The 17988-nt window shown below is 45.7% G+C and overlaps 2 protein-coding genes and 1 long non-coding RNA gene across 8 annotated transcripts in view; 1 reads left to right on the forward strand and 2 right to left on the reverse strand.

Moving 5' to 3' along the window:
* The window catches only part of LOC140000145 (ATPase family AAA domain-containing protein 2-like), a 22223-nt gene extending 15210 nt beyond the window's left edge, over positions 1 to 7013 (reverse strand). The window contains exons 1-7 of one of the 2 annotated variants that reach the window (XR_011805427.1): positions 6838 to 7013; positions 5998 to 6186; positions 2901 to 3015; positions 2359 to 2464; positions 1432 to 1554; positions 1101 to 1203; positions 765 to 880 (exon numbers count right to left, since the gene is read on the reverse strand). The gene's annotated coding sequence lies outside the window, so the exon portion shown is untranslated. The remainder of the gene's footprint in view (positions 1 to 764; positions 881 to 1100; positions 1204 to 1431; positions 1555 to 2358; positions 2465 to 2900; positions 3016 to 5997; positions 6187 to 6837) is intronic. The other variant, XR_011805426.1, reaches the window with a different exon arrangement.
* LOC140000146 (protein N-terminal glutamine amidohydrolase-like) overlaps positions 1 to 15617 on the forward strand; it is a 16424-nt gene extending 807 nt beyond the window's left edge. Inside the window, exons 1-6 of one of the 5 annotated variants that reach the window (XM_072029918.1) lie at positions 7300 to 7434; positions 7622 to 7721; positions 8481 to 8531; positions 9739 to 9887; positions 10234 to 10358; positions 15316 to 15617. In XM_072029918.1, the coding sequence (XP_071886019.1) occupies positions 7358 to 7434; positions 7622 to 7721; positions 8481 to 8531; positions 9739 to 9887; positions 10234 to 10358; positions 15316 to 15449 (636 nt within the window). In that variant the 5' untranslated portion in view covers positions 7300 to 7357 and the 3' untranslated portion in view covers positions 15450 to 15617. Of the gene's footprint in view, positions 1 to 7299; positions 7435 to 7621; positions 7722 to 8480; positions 9360 to 9738; positions 9888 to 10233; positions 10359 to 15315 lie in introns of those variants that run through there. The other 4 variants (XM_072029921.1, XM_072029919.1, XR_011805428.1 and 1 more) reach the window with 4 other exon arrangements.
* Positions 15578 to 16548, reverse strand: LOC140000147 (uncharacterized). Its single transcript, XR_011805429.1, has 2 exons — positions 16022 to 16548; positions 15578 to 15934 (listed from the first exon to the last, which is right to left on the reverse strand). It is a non-coding gene; the product is annotated as an uncharacterized lncRNA (long non-coding RNA).
* Positions 16549 to 17988: the final 1440 nt, after the last annotated feature.

The following is a 17988-nucleotide window of genomic DNA, read 5'->3' on the forward strand; positions in this document are numbered from 1 at the left end:
ATAACATCTATAACATCTGTAACACCTATAACACCTATAACATCTGCAACACCTATAACACCTGTCACATCTATAACACCTATAACGCCTGTGTATTTCATGCATATTAGCTTGCTTTTGCAGACAGTCACTATCGCCGGCAATCCAAAAGAACCTGATATTCTGTTGCTGTAATAAACCATACTTGATTGCATTGTGATAGCTTTCATTAATGCGACTTGGGTGAGGGTGATTATCCGTGATAATTCAGTGTTCTGAATCTAACCAGACCCCCAGACGGTTAATGCATTGTTGGTGAATGTCTGAACGGACCCCCAGGTGGTTAATACGTTTTTGGTGAATGTCTGAGTGGACCCCCAGGCGGTTATTACGTTTTTGGTGATTGTCCGAACGGACCCCCAGTTTTGGTGAATGTCCGACTGGTTCAGTACTCTGAATTCAAACGGGCCCGTGACGGTTAATCAGCTACACCCCTTTAACGCGACACTGACTTGTACATAAAACTGAGAACAAAACCACTCCAACCCAACTAACCCAACTTTTTAAAGACACCAGACGGTAAAACTTAAAATTTTAAGACGTTGCTTATATTTTTAACCTACAAATATTCTAGATTCTATCCATTTTTAAGAAACCACTTTTTGCCACTACTAAAACAAACGTTCACCGCTGCCAAAATGTTGAAGCATGGAAGCATATTGATGCCTGAATTGAACTTTCTCCTGAAAACAGCTGACTTACGATTTATCACTTTAATGAGTTACCTGGGGGACTGAATATTGAACCGCTGAAAAACTTCTGGATACAGGAGGGGAAAAATCACCATCTCTTTCAAAGCTGCGATGTGTTCGGAAAGACCACCCACGTTCTCAAATCCAATCTAAAGAGAAATTCAACACAACAGAGTTTGTATGTTAAAGAAAGCAGCAACCTAGATCAAGGTTTCATCAGAAATTATCTCAGCACAACGGAAACATTCTGGGCAACTTTTGAAGTTGCTTTAGAGAAAACCATCAACAAAGGTAGTTGTAGATGGCACACTGAGATCTTTCATAATCCCTGGAAACACTCGCTGACACGATGATTAGTTTAAGACTTACCGCACTATCTATTTGCATTGCATCTCCCTGACTTCCTCCAACTTTCTTTTGATCCCTCTGAACTCTCTTTAGGTCCTGTTTCTGAAGTTTCACTCGAAAAGTCCTGATTTGAATTAAGGAGAAGTTATAGGGCTTCTTTTTCTTTAAGATGCAACTCGAAGATTTTTGTTTTTCATAATAATGCCAAGCAAATGTAGAAAACATTAATTAATATATAGAAGACCTAACTAATTGACATAAACTCACACAGTTAAATTTAGATAAACTTAAACATGGCTAAATATTCATTTGAAGGAGATTCATCCCTCCCCTATTCTCTAATGACAGCAACCTTCTTGGAGATGTGCTCTCGCTGTCCTCACTGCTCTCACCACTCTCCTCCGTATCACATGTGCTAAGCAAGGGAGATGAGCAAGAGGGTGTAGAATCACTGATGTCATCTGCATGTCTCTGTCTGCAAGCAAGCATATAAACCAGAAAGTTAAAAAGAAAATAGAGCAGATACTAAGTAACACCAAAAATTAAGGGAATTCTATCTCAAAATTTACTCTGAGATCTATTTTCCAGTCCATTGTACTCCTTAGCAATCTGATTTCAAAGGCCATGACATGATTTTCCTCGTGACAACTGTCTGCTTTCAAGAATGCTCAACAAAATATCTGGCAATCAACAGCATTCTCTACGCACTAACTGCTTACAGAATCCAAAAAGCCTTTATCATTACTAAGGCAATTTATGATTTCATTTAGATCTTTTATTGTTTAAGGTTAACTTCATATAGAAACATTAGTTGATTCCAAACAGAAACTAGAGTCAGTATTTGAGTGATAACTTTTTTTTTTTTTAATCCAACAAAACTTCCATAAAGCCTCTCCCTCTAAATCGAATAAAATTATTTTTGGTTTTAAGAAAATAATTTGTATCCTTCAAGATTAAATAGTGTGACTAAGATTTTTAAGGGGGGATTCTGGCTTCAGTTCCAGAACCAAAGAATTTCAGTTACAGAAACTCAGACACTACCTCCATAATCATCTTATCAGCGACCCACAAATATTGGATTTAAAAAAGAAACCAACTTAAAAGTATCCACCTCCTGCCCTCCAAATATTTCTTTCCTCTCTATCCTCAGACTACCAAAGTACCGATCATAAACTTACTCTGTAATTACCACTAAACTGAAAACCCTTTGAAGCATTATGCAGTAAGGAGACTGACAGCTCTACGGATAAGTAAGAGCTATCACTAGCCATACACCAACCTGGCACGTCTTCTACATTTTTGTGACCCAGCATTTTCAAGTGACTCTTTCTGTCTGACAGAACAGGGCTGGCCCGAGTTAGTCCTCTCTCGATCTCTTTGTCTTACTGAAAGGAAAGAATTTAGAATAATGATACAGATACATTTAAGAGAGGAGGATATCAAAAGATAAAGAAAATGCCACGTGTTTCACTCATCCCTAATTCCAGAAGAATTTTTAACCGTTTTTGCTTTTCATCAGTGCATGGTACAAGTGGAAAACTACGCCCTTTTTAAAGGTGAACTGAAAATCACAAGAGCAAGACTATTAAGTGTGATTAATTACTGTTATATCAAGGATACATAGCACTAAGTAGGCCAAACAGCAAAGAAATATAATGGGCACAGGACACACGTGTCTGATAAAAACAGCGAAGTTCATGTGCAGAATGAAGGTACAGAACTGAAACAGAACTGTGTGCGCAAACACATGTATTTGCATTGAAAAAAATTATCTCACTTATGTGCAAGAAATAAGGTTTTAAGAGAAACTGTGCGTTCAACCTGCTTTCCATAGGAGCTTGGTAGCGGTCAACAGGTTTCCTCCGTCGAAGGTTGTAACGCCTTGGAACATCTTCACCGTCATTTTCTTTGTTCTCACTTCCTCTTGCTGTTTGTACTGTACCACAAAATGACACCGAATCGTTAAGTACTTTTGCAAATTATATGAAATCCAAAATGCATTACACAGATGCCTGTAAGTTTTATTATTATCATTATTTTAATGACACAGTGGATCCTGCAAAACCTTAAGATGAATTTATGCAAGTCACGTTTCAGAAATCACAAATCCTAGCAGATGAGCATGCATCTAGACATTGTCTGTCCTCTCTGAAACTGCTGATGGACTTGTCGTCAGCCTCAGTGTTTAACAACAGGCAAAATTCTGTCATATTGCTTAGCTAAGATGCAGATCTTCTGAAAACAGCTATTTCAGAAAGTCACTTCTTAGTTTGAGAAAGTGTTTAATGGAAAGGGTTTTAATAATCTGTAGTGCTAAGACTAAGCACAGTAATCTAAGTCCAAGTCTAGCTCTGCCACAAATTCTGTGAGCAATAATGGGCCAGACACAGGCTTGAAGCTCACCAATGAGAAAACAATGCCAAATGCACATAAGCTTAGGCCATTAGCTTCTGTCAAGTAACCTGAAGTTGTTTCATGAAAGATGGTAAAAAACACAAAAACCAGAGTGCAATTATCTACTGGGTTCTGGTGAATATCCTCTCACGTTAACAGCAGGACACCGAGGAAGGAACGTACATACTCCGTTCACCTACCTGTTTGCCAAAAGGACTTATCTTTTTTTCTTGGAAAGCACCGCCCTCTTTGGTTTTTATTTTTTAACCCCAAAGGTTGCATTGCTTTCTGAACGCAAGGTAGGTGCCATGGGGTATACAGACAGCACACGGAAAACTGAGCGATCAGTAAATGAGTTTGTGATCACTACCATCTCCAGTCCTTGGTGTTCCAACACTTCTATCACAAAAGCATGAATTTCTTTGCTTTATTGCTCCACTAACCCTTTCTCAAGAAACCCTGTGCTCAAGAAAAACCTGGAGGAAAAAAACAAACAAACAAAAAAAAACTTTCAAAACTAAAGCTTCCCTCTCCCCACCATTTTCTTGTGGATAACTTAAGCTTAATATCCTTGGCAAAAAGATATTGCAGCAAAACCTTTCACATAAACTTAGTGTTTCGTGAAAAACAACAACAAAAAAAACCTTTAAATTGAATTGGAATTTAAATTCAAAACTTTGAATTCAATTGAATTTAAATTAAAAAAACTAAACTAATTAAATTAAAAAATTTAAATTCAATTGACTGTTCAGAGGAACAGTCAAGCTTGACATTATACATCCTAGAATTAAAATCTAGTTCGAGTTTTTCTCCCATCTCCAGACCTTGCTAAAGATGCTTATTAGGAGCTCTGTCAAAAAAAAGTGTAAGGCTTGTTATATCAAAGCTTTGAACCCTTCTTACTGCCCTTGACCTTCTTCACATTGCTGCTCCTACAAGGGTGAGTACTATCATTTTTAGTACGGGAGGGAAGCTGTGATATCCTTGATTGGGGGGTCGTTCTGTTTACAAAATGAAGTTCCAGCAAGAGTACATCAAATGAAATTTCACTCCAAAGTCAGAAAATAGACAAGATTTTTCTGCTTCCCGGCACTAACTTTACTAAGAGCTTAGTTAGTGTTTGCTCAAGGTAACAGCAAAGGCATGAAGAAGTTAGAGGAGGGCACTGGTAAGGGCACGTGGGAGAATGCTTTTCTCCCTCCTGTTCTCCGTGCTGATAGAAAGGGGCCTCACGAGATGCTTGCCCTAGCACAAGTTTGAATCCAGGCATCTGAAACAACTCTTGAAGACATTTTTTATTCCCCAGACCCAGCAGAGATGAAACAAGACCTAAAGCTTGATGAGACCAGCCTGGTCTGCCACAGTGATGTTTAATGTTTTTCCTCCGGGAGGCTTAAGAAAGGAAAGAGTGGAATAACTCAGGAGACCTCTGTACACATAGTTATGCATTTCTTTGATGACTTCTCTGCAACAAGCACAGTGCCGTGTACTCGTGTTATTCTTTATCAGCTCTTCTTTTATCTTCACCTTGTCTCAAACAAGGGCACAGCCAGGAACAATGGACCAGGAACCCTGACCATCCTCTGGCTCCTACAAAAGCATCCCAAGTCAGTGAGACAGCAGACACTGAGAAGCACTACGTTACCTGCAGCAGGCTGCCAGCAGGGCAGAACTGGCTCGTATCAGTCACACAAGGCTGAAAAAACACACTCAAGAAGTGAAATTCAGCAGAAGCAAGTGGCTAAACCAGAGCAAGGAAACTGCAGGAAGGAATTTTGTAGTAGTTTGAAAGTTATTTTCCTCCTACTATGGGAAGTGATCAACAATTGCTTCTAAGAAGTTAGCTGTTGGGTGTCTCTAAGGAAGCAAGCAGATGCTCAAGTGCCAGCCAAACAGGTAAGTGTGTTTAGGCTAGGAGCTCTGGTGTCAAGTCCCTACGCAGATGACTCAGGAAGGCTCAGCAGAGAAAAGGGCCACTTCCCACTTTCCCCAAACAAAAAGGGAACTCTGGAGCACACGGGTGTCAAGTACAGGTCACAACAAAACGACCTTGTTCGGCCTGAGGAATCACAGCGGGGTTGTAAAGCTGCAGACAAACAGCCTCCAGAGGGACAGCCGCCGCTTACGGTCTGCCACAGGACTCCTTGGGACTGGAAACTTGGGAGAAGACGAAGCCATCAGACTCCGGTTTACCTGAGACTTTCTGCTGCATGCTCCTTAATCTAGATGGATGAAATACGCAGGTAAATGGCTTGCTGGTATCGGGAAAACTGCAAAAGCTGCTATTGCCGAGTCTTTGCGCACCAGAAAGTCAGGGAAGAGACATTAGGATGTGAACAAGCAGCTAGGAGCAGGATCGCCATCTCTGTCATCTAGGGCACTTCTACATGTCTCTGCTATATGAGTGCTCCAGCAAAGGCTGGCGGTCCTACAAACGAAACAGGAGTGACTCTGTGCCTTGAAGCATGGGAAAGTTCTGCAAAGAGGTGAAAAAACACAAAGAAAGAAACCAAACCAAACACACCTTACAACCTGTTTCATGAGAAGGATTCTGCTTTCGCTTCAGTGAAAACTTTACATTTAACTTCCTCATTCCTGCTCCCACAAGGAAAGCGGGCCAGCTGTTTGCCCTGCCTGACTTTGCACAGCCTTCCCTCACGTGCCACGGGCAGCTCAAGTCCTTGCAGGCTTTGACAACCGCTTCTCATGCACACTGCAACGGCAAAGTGGAGATACTGAAGCAGCCTCCAGCGCCTGCTTGCAAAGAGACGACACCCCAAGGGCTGCTTCCTGCTTAGTTCAGTAGACTTGAAATGAGAAGGGGGAAGAGAAAGAGCAAAACAAAACCCCAGCCTGAACCCAAAGAGCCGAGAACGCTGAGCTCGGCGGCACGGAGAGCTGAAAGCATCGCTCGGAGGCGGGGCTCGCCCTGAGAGCTGGGAGGTGCTTTGAGGTGGTTCTGCTCTGCCTTTGGGAAGAGCAGAGCTTGAGCTCTAGCTAGCTGTGTGTACAGCAGCCAATTCCTTCAGGTGATGCTGAGCGGGGATGGGAGCAGCAAGACGGAGCTGGAAAGGTGTGGATGAAATACCAGACACACGAATCGTCCCTAAGAGCAAATTCGGGCTTTCCCTAACACCATCAACCCCTTAAGGGAAGTCGTAACCACATTACACCCCCTAACTAACGGTTTTTTTACTTCAGCACTAATTAACCCTGATTTTTAGCCTTGCTCTCCGAGCCCCCTCAGCACCCCCCGCGTGCACCTGCCCGCGGGGCCGCCTGAGGGGGTGGGGGGCTGGTGAACGAACCCCCCCCCAAAGCTCCCCGCCCGGGCTCGCTCGGAGGGAACCCCGCGGGAACTCACGGCCGGGGCTGCTCTCTGCCTGCTCGTCCTCCTGCCGCCGGGCTGCAGCGAGAGGAACTCGGAGCTCGAGTCCATGGCAGCCAGGGACCGCCGGCGGCTGCCGGCGCTGCGCCTCAGCACCACCATGGCGGCGCCGCAGGGCCTCCCGGAGGCGCGGCGCCCACTGAGGCGGCCCCGCGGCCCGCTGCGGATCCCTCCGCCTCACACGGAGCCCTCCATCCCCCTCCTCCCCCCTTTCTTCCCTCCTCGGCGCGGCTCCCTCTTCCGGCCCTCACTGAGGGCCGGCCCTCGCCCGCTCTTTTAATTTTTTTTTTTTTTTTGGAAGTATTTTTTAAATCTTTGCCGGCGGAGGGTTACAGGCGGGAGGCGCAGCACCGTTTGAGCCTTTTGGCGGGCGGGAAGCGGCGCGTGCCGCCCCCTCAGGCGGGCACCGCCTCCTCACGGGCTCCGCGCCCGCCCTCAGGCGGCTCCCTCAGGAGCCCGGCCCCGTTCCCCAGCACGGGAAATCTGCCCCCGGAGCATGGCGGAGCTGGATGAGGACCGGTACCGGCCGGCGGTGCCTCCCCGAGCCGCCTGCGCCTACACCGGCTGCTACTGGTAAGGGAGGCGCCTGAAAATGGCGGCCGGCGCCTGACTGGAGGCTGGCGGCACGCTGAGGGGGGGAGTTGAAAACGGAGCTAAAAACCCCGCAGGGAAACCTTCCCGGCCCGGTTTGGGTTGCTGGAAGTGAAGGTGAAAAGGGGATTGAAAAGAAAACGGTGCCGTCGACGGTTGTGTTTTGCAGTGAGGAAAACGTGTGGAAGCTGTGCGACTACATCAGGAGTCGGGGGGAGCGCCCTGTGGAGGAGTTCTACGCGGTTTTCATCTCCAACGAGAGGAGGATGGTGAGTGGGTGAGTTGTGCGCTCCGTGGGGGTGGTAAACCAGAGGCGGGGGGAGGTGGGAGGCGCTTTAACTACCCCAGGCCTTTTAAGTACAGCCTGGGGTAGGTGAGTCTTGGCCCCAGGCCCCCCTGCAGCAGCTGAGAGGCACGCAGGCAGCAGCACCTGGGAGCATGAAGAATTTCATTTGTTTCTGGCCTCCAGACCCCACGCAGTATTTGCTCAAGACATCAAGGCAACACCAGAACCTGAGAAACAGTAAAAGGAAACAGCTCGAACTGCTGCACCAGAAGAGAGCCCTGCTCTCTCCTCTAGAAGCCCCAAGGATAAGGATACCCTCAGGGGAACAAAAGGTTCATGGCATTCTTTCCAAGCTTAAAAGAAGTTGCCCTAAAACAACAGATCAATCTTAATTAAAGGTTAAAGGTTGGGCTAGATGATCTTAAAGGTCTCTTCCAACCTGAATGTTTCTATGAATGTCCTTACCTGACACGCTTGGATTGTGGGAAGAAGGAATCACGGTGCCCCTAAGGGCTGTGGGATGATTTTTCCCTGTCATCCATCAGGTTAGGGGGAATATTACATTATATGGTCCAGAATAGCGTCCAGTTTAATGTTTCTGAAAGATAAAAACTGGAGCAAGCTTTCTGACAGCAGCACTGATACAAGCTGATGAAATGCAGAGTTTAGCAAAGAACTTACCCAACGTGAAACTAATCTCTGTAAGTCAGGAGTGGTTTATGCCAAATTGCTTAACTTTCAGGTCCCGCTCTGGAAACAGAAGTCAGGGCATGGAGATGAGCCTGTTGTCTGGGTAAGGCCCTCTGTTCTTTCTTTGTCAGTATTTAAGTGCGTGCCTCTGCAGCTGAGGTCTGCAGGATCAGATGTGGGTAGTGTTAGATACCTCTGCTGGAATGAATTTAGGTTTATGTCCCCCCTGAGCATCAGGAAGCACTCTGTATGTGCCAGAGGTCCCTTCCGACCTCAGCCGTCCTGTAGTTCTGTATTAGTATTTATTATTCTTCTACAGCAGCCTAAATGCAACCCTTTTATTGTTCACAGGGAAATAGCAGTGAGATGGCCCATAAAACCACCAGGTGACAAAGCTTAGTTAGCATCGGTAAGAGTGCACAACAGTTCTGTGAAAATTACTGTCTGGTTTTGTTGGGGCCCGCCAGCTTTGTAGGATGTTAAATAGATGTCTTGTAACAAGCTGACGGGTGAAAATATCCATATAGGTCTGACATGGGATGGAAAAACGTGAGCAATACATGTCTTCAGGTGCCAGCTTGTATGTAAGCTCTTCCAGAGTTTTTGGCGTGTCATTTAATTTAATGTAGTTCAGTAGTTGCCACTACAGAATTCCTTTTAAAGATGTGTAGTTATGGTTATACTGTATGGGAGGGAAAAAATAAATTTTGCATGGCAATTTGTTTCAGAAATTCTGTTTTAAAAAAAAAAAATCTATGAATTTCTGAAATTCTGTCCTTACAGAATCATTTTCTGGAAAATTATCAGTGTGTTTATATTGTACAAAAGGCTTGGTTTAAAAAGAGGTCCAAGTGTTATCGGGATGATCTGAGAAGGAATAGGAGTTAACAACAACTATCTTCAATTTACTTTTTGGAAAACTGCAATGAATGTAAGTAACTAACACTGAAAATAATAACTGGAGTTTCTCCAACCCCCTGCCATACCCGTGTTTCCTACATGTTAAGGAATCAAAGATGTGGTATGAGGACTAGCGTACTCTTCAGGTTAGCTGCCCAGGCTGATATCAAAGAAGGCTACAAGTAATGGGGAGAATAGCAAGGCTTACCAAAAGGCACGAGGGCTGAGGCAGGCATTAGGAAACGTCTCTCCTGGTGCTGGAACATCACAGGCGTGAAACCCGAGCATCAGAAAGCAGTCTCTAAAGAAGAGAAGCTGTAGCCTCAGCTTCCAGGAGGCTTTTTTTCTACTCCCTGTGCCGGTTTCTGGTTAACAACTGTTTAACTCCTGACAATTACCGTTCTTCCCAGGACTACCACGTTATCCTACTTCGTGTCTCCAGTGGGGAGCAGAACTTCATTTATGATCTTGACACAGAGCTGCCATTCCCCTGTCCTTTTGACGGGTACAGCACGGAGGCCTTCAGGCTGGATGACAGCCTTCATCCTGAATTTCACAGGTGAGGACAAAAAAAATAAAGATGAAGAGCATGAATTTTATTTCATGAAGTCCAAGTTGAAGTTGTCTCTGTGGATATATACTGATAGAAGTCTTCTGTTATACTCCAAGAAACTCAATGCACTGCATTATTTTTCTAAAGCTCTTTAATTGCTGTTGTTTAATCATCAAAAGCCTTTCCTTGCTGATGTTTATTCTTAACAGCCCAGCAGCTTAGCCCAGTGTTTCTGAGTGGAGTATTTAACTAAGCTAAGGCTCCCTGGGAGGAAGAAAGGGCTCTTCTCCAGAGTGGCTAATGCAGCGTTATGTACATATATCTCTTGATACAATTGTGCATTGTTGTTCAGGAAAATCCGGATGATACGAGCAGATCTGTACCTGGAGACGTTTGCTTCGGACAGATCTCACATGAAAGATGCAGATGGGAAATGGCAGAAACCTCCTCCCTCGTACCCCTGCATTGAAACAGCAGGTGAGCTGGCAGGACTCCTTTTTCCTTTTAACAGAGTTGAATGATTCAGTCAGAGGTGGGTGCAATAAATAAATGTGCTTTTGGACATGTGCTTTGGAAGCGTATCCAGCCAGCACAGTGTGTGGGGACAAAATGGGGCTCTGCAGTGCTTGCCTTTTCCGAACATGTAAAGTGTAGCGTGCTTCCTGGCAGCTGCCACTGCTGTTATCAAACACGAACTGCTGGTCTTCAGAAACTGAGCAGAGAGTAAGAGGTATGAAATGTTGCAGTGGGGAGCTGAAACAGAGGCCAAGCAACCTGCCTAGGGTTGGAAAGGGAATTTTTAACACGGTGATTACCCCACTTTTTTTTATCACACGGCGTTTCAGCTTACTCGAACCAGGTGTTTGCCAAGCTGGCTAATGTTTGCCATGTGCTTATTCTCTCCTTTTCTTCCCAGATGGAGAGAAGTGTGGTGAAGTTTTGTTTTGGTGGAGTTTGTTGATGCTGTGCACGTTTGGTTTTGCTGCTTTTTTAATAATACAATGCTACCATATATTTCTGTTAGAGAAGGTGGGGTCAAAGGAACATGTCTTGTGTCTAGAGCCAAGTTTATTGTGGTTTTAAGCTACAGGCAAGTTAATTCACAGTTTTTGTGTTGCTTTCTAAGAAAGTTTGGCGTTTCACTTGGGTATAAATGAGTTATGAGTGGGGGCGGGAGCACAGGTACAGCCTTGTGAAGCATTTTTAGAAATTCCAGGCTATGAAACACCTGTCTCAGCCAGCCCCCAGGTCATCCTTGGGATGTTGGTAGGTAGCTAAAGATGCAGAGACTTTGATTGCTCCCATACTTCATTCCTTAGCCTGTACCTTGCCAGGCTGGGAGGAGCATCCCCAAGTCATCCAGTCCAGACCCTGCTCAAAGCCGGTGCAATTAGACTGAGGGGCTTTAAGACTCTGTCTGGTCTAGCCTGGAACAACTCCAGGGACGGCCATTGCACCACCTCTCTGGGCACAGTGTTCCAATATTTGATCCCAGGCATGAATTCAATACAATTCCAGTATGCAACCAGAGTTTCCTGTGTTCCCACTCGAGTGCTTTGCTTCTTGTCCTGTTGCCAGCCACCTGGAAGGCTCTGAGTGCACCTGTGGTGATGTGCTCTTGTCTGGGCAGTCACCTGGGTGTTGCAGGGGACGGTGACTGCTTACCCTGCGCCCACCCAAGGTGGAGGATCGCTGACTGGGTAGCTCTGGGATTGGGGTCAGAACAGGAGGAGACTCTGTCAGGTCTAGGACATCTCGTTCACACTGCCTTTCGCTCAGTGCAAGTTTCTCAGGCTTTGATTTTGTTTTTCCTTTCCTCACCTGAGGCACCTCGTAATGGTGTGTGCTTCAATGTATGCACAGTCTTATCAGGCATAAAGCACCTGATTTCAAACTTGATAGGAAGCCAGGTGGCTGACCTTTGGTTAGTGTAAAACAGCCTGGGACATTGATGTTCATCCACGCCAAATGCCTTTATGGATAATTGCTTCCTCCCCACTTAGAGTACTCTCTTTTCCATGCTAATTTGTGTTTGTGGAAGATTAAATTGCTCGCTGCTGGTGTTAGAGGTGACTGTAATTTAACAGCTGGCGGAATTGATCACGTATATGGCTTTAGTGCCAATTTATTTGTGAGATCAGAGCATTACATTACTCCTTGAGGTTATATTGCTGTCATTTAGAGAAGCCAGAGTTATAAGCTCTTGAGAAGATGACTACAAAAGCTTATCAGTTACAAGGACTCATATTACATCTATTTGGTCTGTCTTTGATGCTAAACAAATGCTTGAAGACTGAAAAATAGCATAAATACATATATTTTTTTTTAATGTATATGAGCATTGTACTGTTAAAAAGAAATGAGCTTGTGAACTTAGGGTATTTAAAGAAAATCAGCGCTCTGGTGCTGCTGCGTCTTAAAGGATGTTAGTTACACTCAACACACCCTGCTTCACTTATCCAGTGGGGGTTTAAAGCTTTTAGTAAACTTAAAAAGATTGGAGGTTTTGTTCTTGATACTGAAATATTGCCTCTTCAGGGCAGAGCAGCTGCTGAGCCCAAATAGAGCACTTTGGGCAAGGAAATTCTGTAGCATTTAAGTCAAATGTAGGCCAAATAGGGTAATGTAAATACCCACTGTGGTGCTGGGACAAGGCACTGGGACCAGTGATGCCTTTTTATGAAGTTTACCAGGAAGTGTTAAAGGACTGTGAAATTCCTGTTGGAATTCAACCAATAAACTATCAGGAACCAGTGAAGCATTTTTTTTTCCTAATACTAACTCAAAAGGAATAATTCTTGTGTTGGAGTAAGTCTTGTGTTGGCAGTGCTCTGGCCTCTGTTCCTCTGCTGCAGGTGCTCATCCTGCTTTTTTAAATAAAACTAAACAAGATCTGTTTTGAGGTGTGGATTCACCATTCTGGAGCTGGCTAGCCCAGCCTGGGGTTTTCTTTTAAGTCTTCCTCCTACAAATGAATGAGGTTTGATTCTGCATGGTTTAAGTCCCGATGAGATCAGCCCTCCTTGCTGCAAGCCTGTGTAAAATCCAGCTTGCACCCTGCAGTTACTCAGGTCTTACTGCTTCGATACAACTGGTAGCACCAGCTCCTAACGCTGAAAAGCCTCACTTTGATTTTCAGTTCTCCCCAGGTGTTTGGCAGCACACAGGCAGAATGGATGTGTAAAGGCTTTTTGTTCTTTTTATTACTACTGAAATCCCTAGAAGCCATGAATTCTGGGGGTTTATTTCTGAAGAATGCAGGTAGGGCAGCTGAGGAACTGTGTGGGTGCCGTGTGTGATGCGTTTCTGTAACGGGCAGCTGCTAGACAGGGCAGGCAGGTGGCTGCAGTTCCCTTCTGTACCTTCTCCACAAGGTAATGGCAGGATCCTAGCAGAAGGAAAGAAGGACTGATACAGATCTAAGCAGCTCATGCGTGCTATAACCTGATTCCCATTTGAAAATAAAACTGTTGTGAGAAACACCTCAAATAATTTTCTTCAGACAGGATCTTCTGTGAAGTTATTTTATTTGCGAGTGCAATGGCATGCGGCCTGTCAATCAGGAGCGCATTTCAGTAAACAAACCATAACCTTTTATTCGCTATTACCCGATGCCTGATCACCTCCCCTGTTTCCTCACTGAATCCTCTCTGGATTTATTCTTCGTTCCCCCTCAGCCACTAGATGCCCTAACTATTTGACTTCTCTTTTTCTATGAATTTTAATTTATTTTCCAATCCTTTCAAGCCCTGTTTTCCCAGAAATTCAAATAGCTTGTTAGTGCCTTCCTTCACAGCTGTTTTCTCCTGTCCTAACAATAGAAGATCATCCATATATTGTTACAGCAACACCCCCTTTGGAGGTTGGAATTACTCCAAAAACTCCTGTTGGCAGATGCCACAGGTATCGTGGCTGTTAGGCTGTGCACTATCGGATGGTGTTTTTGTTTTGTCCCTGCTCAGGGCAAAAGTGTCAGACTTGATCAAAAAAGAAATGAAAACGTGCACGGATCTCGGAATGCACCAGGTAGGTCTCACGGACTGTAAACAAAGTGAGTTTGGGCAAAGAGGAAGCCTTAGCTCTGTGCGTGCCCAAATGCAGACTAGTGTAACACCTACAGCATCAGAGGAGGACTGTGAGCGTGTTGTAAATCTTAAAAATAAACAGGAGATTTTTCATTATTATTTTTTGCCACTTTTTATCTGCTTCAGAAAAAGGCTTTTGTGGTGGTCTGTTTTTGCGGAGCTGTTGGCTAAAGCTGTAAGGTCTCACATAAGTGCACAGCCTTTAGATGTGACACGTGAATAACAAGGATGACAAAGGGGGACTTCTGTCTCCTGAACCAAAGGAGATGGGAGAGCACTACAGGCAGTTACATGGCTCTCATACTGCTTTAGTGCCACCTACTGACTGGTCTTTAGACCATCTGCTCTTCGCGGGACGGTGAAGCTTGTTTCTTCTTCTTGCTTGCCTGTTACAACAGGTTTTGCTCTCATTAAACTCCTGATGCACTGTGTTATGCCCTGCCACCACCCTCCTGACTGTCAGAGACTGTTTCCCTTCCTACAGACAGTGTGACAGCAGTTCCCAAGTTGCTAACAGCAGCTGCTTTGGTTGTGACTCTGCTGGAACAATCCCCCTTGGGCTTCTTCACCATTCGCAGAACATTTTAATTAAATTATTCTTCTGCTATGCTCAGTGCACATAAAGCAGGGACTTGTTTATCTTTCAGATCTTAAACTACATGAGTAATCACATTAATTGTAAAATAAAAGCATCTGAGAGGAAAAGACAAGCTGGGGATTGGAAAACAAGCTTACCAGGCTACCTGCATGCTGGAACTGTTATCCTCTGCTGGTTGTTCTGGAGTTCCAACAGAAAATTGCTGGGCTTGTGCTATTTTAAATCCCCACGTAGTCAAGTAGAAAGTGGCCTAGTGCTGGCACTTGTGGCAGCAGTGGGACTGTGGTTGAGAGAGTTTTTGATGTTCAGTACCCAAAGGGGCTGACAAGGAAAAGGTCAAGTTAGGGGCCAGACCTTGCAGGTGCTGAGAGCTGGGGCTCAGAAAATCCCAAAGCTGTGCTGCGGTGTAGATATGGTGCAAACAAGAGGGCTGCAGGGGCTGCGTGTTGGCTGGGACTGCTGGGTATGGGATTCCCAAACGTTGTCTTCCCTTCCTCGCTTACACTATCTGTAATGGTGAGCCTAATTACACAGGCTTTTTGCAGCTGGAGCAAATTCCATTTCTATGGAATTTGGTTCTGGTGGCTCTGTATGGTCTGCAGAGCTGTTGGACTGCTGCTCAGCAAGTGTGCTGTGAGCTGCTCTGAGTTATACTTTCAAACGGTTTTTCTTGGGATTTTCATGGTAGCTGTATGTGCTACAGAAGCTGAATCGGGAACTCTGACATTTCACTTCTCTGCTCTTGTTTTAGATTCCAAGATGAACTTGGATGATTTCATCGGTATGAATCCCAGAGTGGGCTGGGGCTCAGTGCTGCCCTTATCGGACTTTGTGCGCCAGTTTGGCAGACAGACTCATCTCAGCTGCTCCGTGAAAGCACAGTGAAGTAAAGAAGCTCTTTCTGCTGCAGGTTGCAGGTGGTTTGATTTGTTTTGCTGCTCTTACATTGTATTTATGAATGGTTTACATTTCTTTATATGGAATAAGCGTTTGGGCAAATACAGTACCCAGGGTACACTGAACTGAATAAAGTCTTTTATTTTTATTACAAAAGAGTCAACTTCTTTTTTTTTTAATAAATCAGATCAGAGGTTGACATCCCACCATAAACGTGTTGCTCTGTTGTAAACAGAGGCCACCCTTGCAGCTCCCCCCACTACCAAAACCTCGCCACATAAACCCAGCACCTGGGCGTCACTCAACAGAGCCATTGAGCTGTAGAACATCAGGTTGTCATCCCTCCAGACATGAGTTTGCTCCTTGATTAAACTACTGAGCTGGTTCCTGGTGGCTGAAATCCATGGCACGCTCCCTTTAGTGAGGCTCAGATAGGAGAATTTGCCACGTTTGGTCTAATTTCAGGATCAAGGCTGTTAAGGAGAACAGAGACAACCATTATTCAGAATGTAGAAGTTAAAAATCAGCATGAAGAAACGTTCCTTTTTCTCTTTACTCACTCTTTAGCTTGTCCTTTCCCACAGAGAAGTCCTGACTTTCTGTAGTCCATTCCTATTACAGTATTTATGTGCTGAGAGTCCCCGTGTGGTGGCTTTTTGGACTCGGTCACCCTTGAATTAGGCATTGAACAAACAGAAAAAAGTTCCTCACAGTCCCACTCTCTCCTGGCTTCTCTGTGCTGGTGGTCACTGGAAATTCTCCAGTAACCCAACACTACAACGTTTGCTACTGAAAATGTTAGGGCAAGGCCTTGACGGCCTGACATCCACGCTGGGGTCACCCTGTCCCATGGGTCGGTCCTCTCGCTTCCACCAAACTATGGATGCAGTGAGCTGGGATGGGACAGAAGACCCATGTCTGTCCTGCCTCTTTCTCCTCTGCTGCTTCCTTTTTGTTAAGAATATCATTTATTCAATTCAACCTCTTTTATGTGCCTGTTTGGGACTTTAGGGGAAAAAAAAAAGCTCTATTTTTCTGACATGCATTTTCTCGGTTGATGCATTTCTGCAGGCCTGTCTCGTGGAAATAAAATTTTTCAGTTGGCCAGCAGAGAGAGCAGTCAGCACGCAGCAAGCGTGCGGCCAGTTCCCTGCTGGCACGGTGTGCCAGGAGCTGTTACAGCTCAAAACAAATCATCCCACAGCGGCGCAGAGGTGATCTGTGTCTCACAGGGTTGGGGCACCGGGTTTCGTGTTGCCCTTGTCAGCCTGAGCCCCTGAGGGCATCGAGGAGCGTGCCAAGGCCTTCAAACCAAGCCTTTGGATCGAACCAGCGTTTGTAATTCCTACTGAAATGGGTGCGTGGCACTTGAGGATGTCAAACTAATCGATGTATGGATTTGGGGGGCTAAATTTAGGCACCCGGGAGGCTGTAATCCGATCTGCACCATTAAGTAGAGCAGCTGGGAGGCACCGGGCTGCACTCGTATGAATCAGATTCCAGGATCAGAGCCCGGGTCGGAACATTTTGGCCTGTGGGGCCCTTCCCTGCTCGCCCGCTCGGCGTCATCCAGCCAGGACCTCATGTGTGCTGTGAAACCATCTGCTGTGAAAACGGTCAGCTCTAGGGTCTGCTTTTCCCTTGTTAGGATGAATTGGGCCGAATTTTCCCGTTTTACGGTGCCGTGAGGTTGTTTTCTCCTTTTCCCCTTGCCTTTCCAGCAAACGCGGGTGGTGGGTTGAAGGACACTGCAAGGAGCAGGCAGGAGGTGTGAAAACCCCGCCGGGTCATTCCTGTAGCCCCCAGCAGCTGAGCACCTGCCTCCACCTTTTGTGGGGTTGCCCTCTTAGGGCACTTAGGATTCGCAGGCTCGGGGAATCTCAACGTGAAACCCATCTCCACGTCCGCCTGCGGTAATTTCCTGCTCAGAAATTGGAGGGAGCAAGCGCCGGTGATTTTCTTCTCCCTCCTGGCTTCCCCCGTGCTGACCCAGCCGAGGTCAAGGTGAATGAGGCATACCCGGGGAGTGTCCGGAGGCATCCGCGCAGCTTTGCTCAGCAGCTGCCTGCGCCCTTGCCCCTGGAGCTCGGCGAAGATCTGAGCGAGGCTTTTTTGTCATCATGGTGTCAGCAGAGAAGCACTCGCTGGAAGGGCAGCCTCTCAAAGCACAGCTGCAGCAGCGGTTCTGGAAAATCTCCCCGGTTTGACCTAAGATAAACAAATATGGCAGCTGAAGCGTCCTCAATGTTTCCTTGTTCTTATAGTAGGAAATACCTTGCATGCTGAGGGCGGCTAAAACAAATCTTGCCTACTTATCTAAGGCCTCTGGCAAGTCCCTGAGTTTCTGGGGGAGCTAAGCCGCTTCCCATGCGGGAGGCACACAGAGCTCGGGTTCGTGCTGCCGAAAATCAGCACACAAAGGACCTGAGCTGTGGATCGGTGCTCGCCAGGCCCGAGGGAGGTGGCATTGCTGGGTGTGATGAGCAGGGTGTTTCCAGCAGGCCAGATTCCTGACATTACATGACTT

Source organism: Anas platyrhynchos, chromosome 33 (assembly GCF_047663525.1).
Source record: "Anas platyrhynchos isolate ZD024472 breed Pekin duck chromosome 33, IASCAAS_PekinDuck_T2T, whole genome shotgun sequence".
In the NCBI taxonomy this organism is placed as follows: Eukaryota; Metazoa; Chordata; class Aves; order Anseriformes; family Anatidae; genus Anas; species Anas platyrhynchos.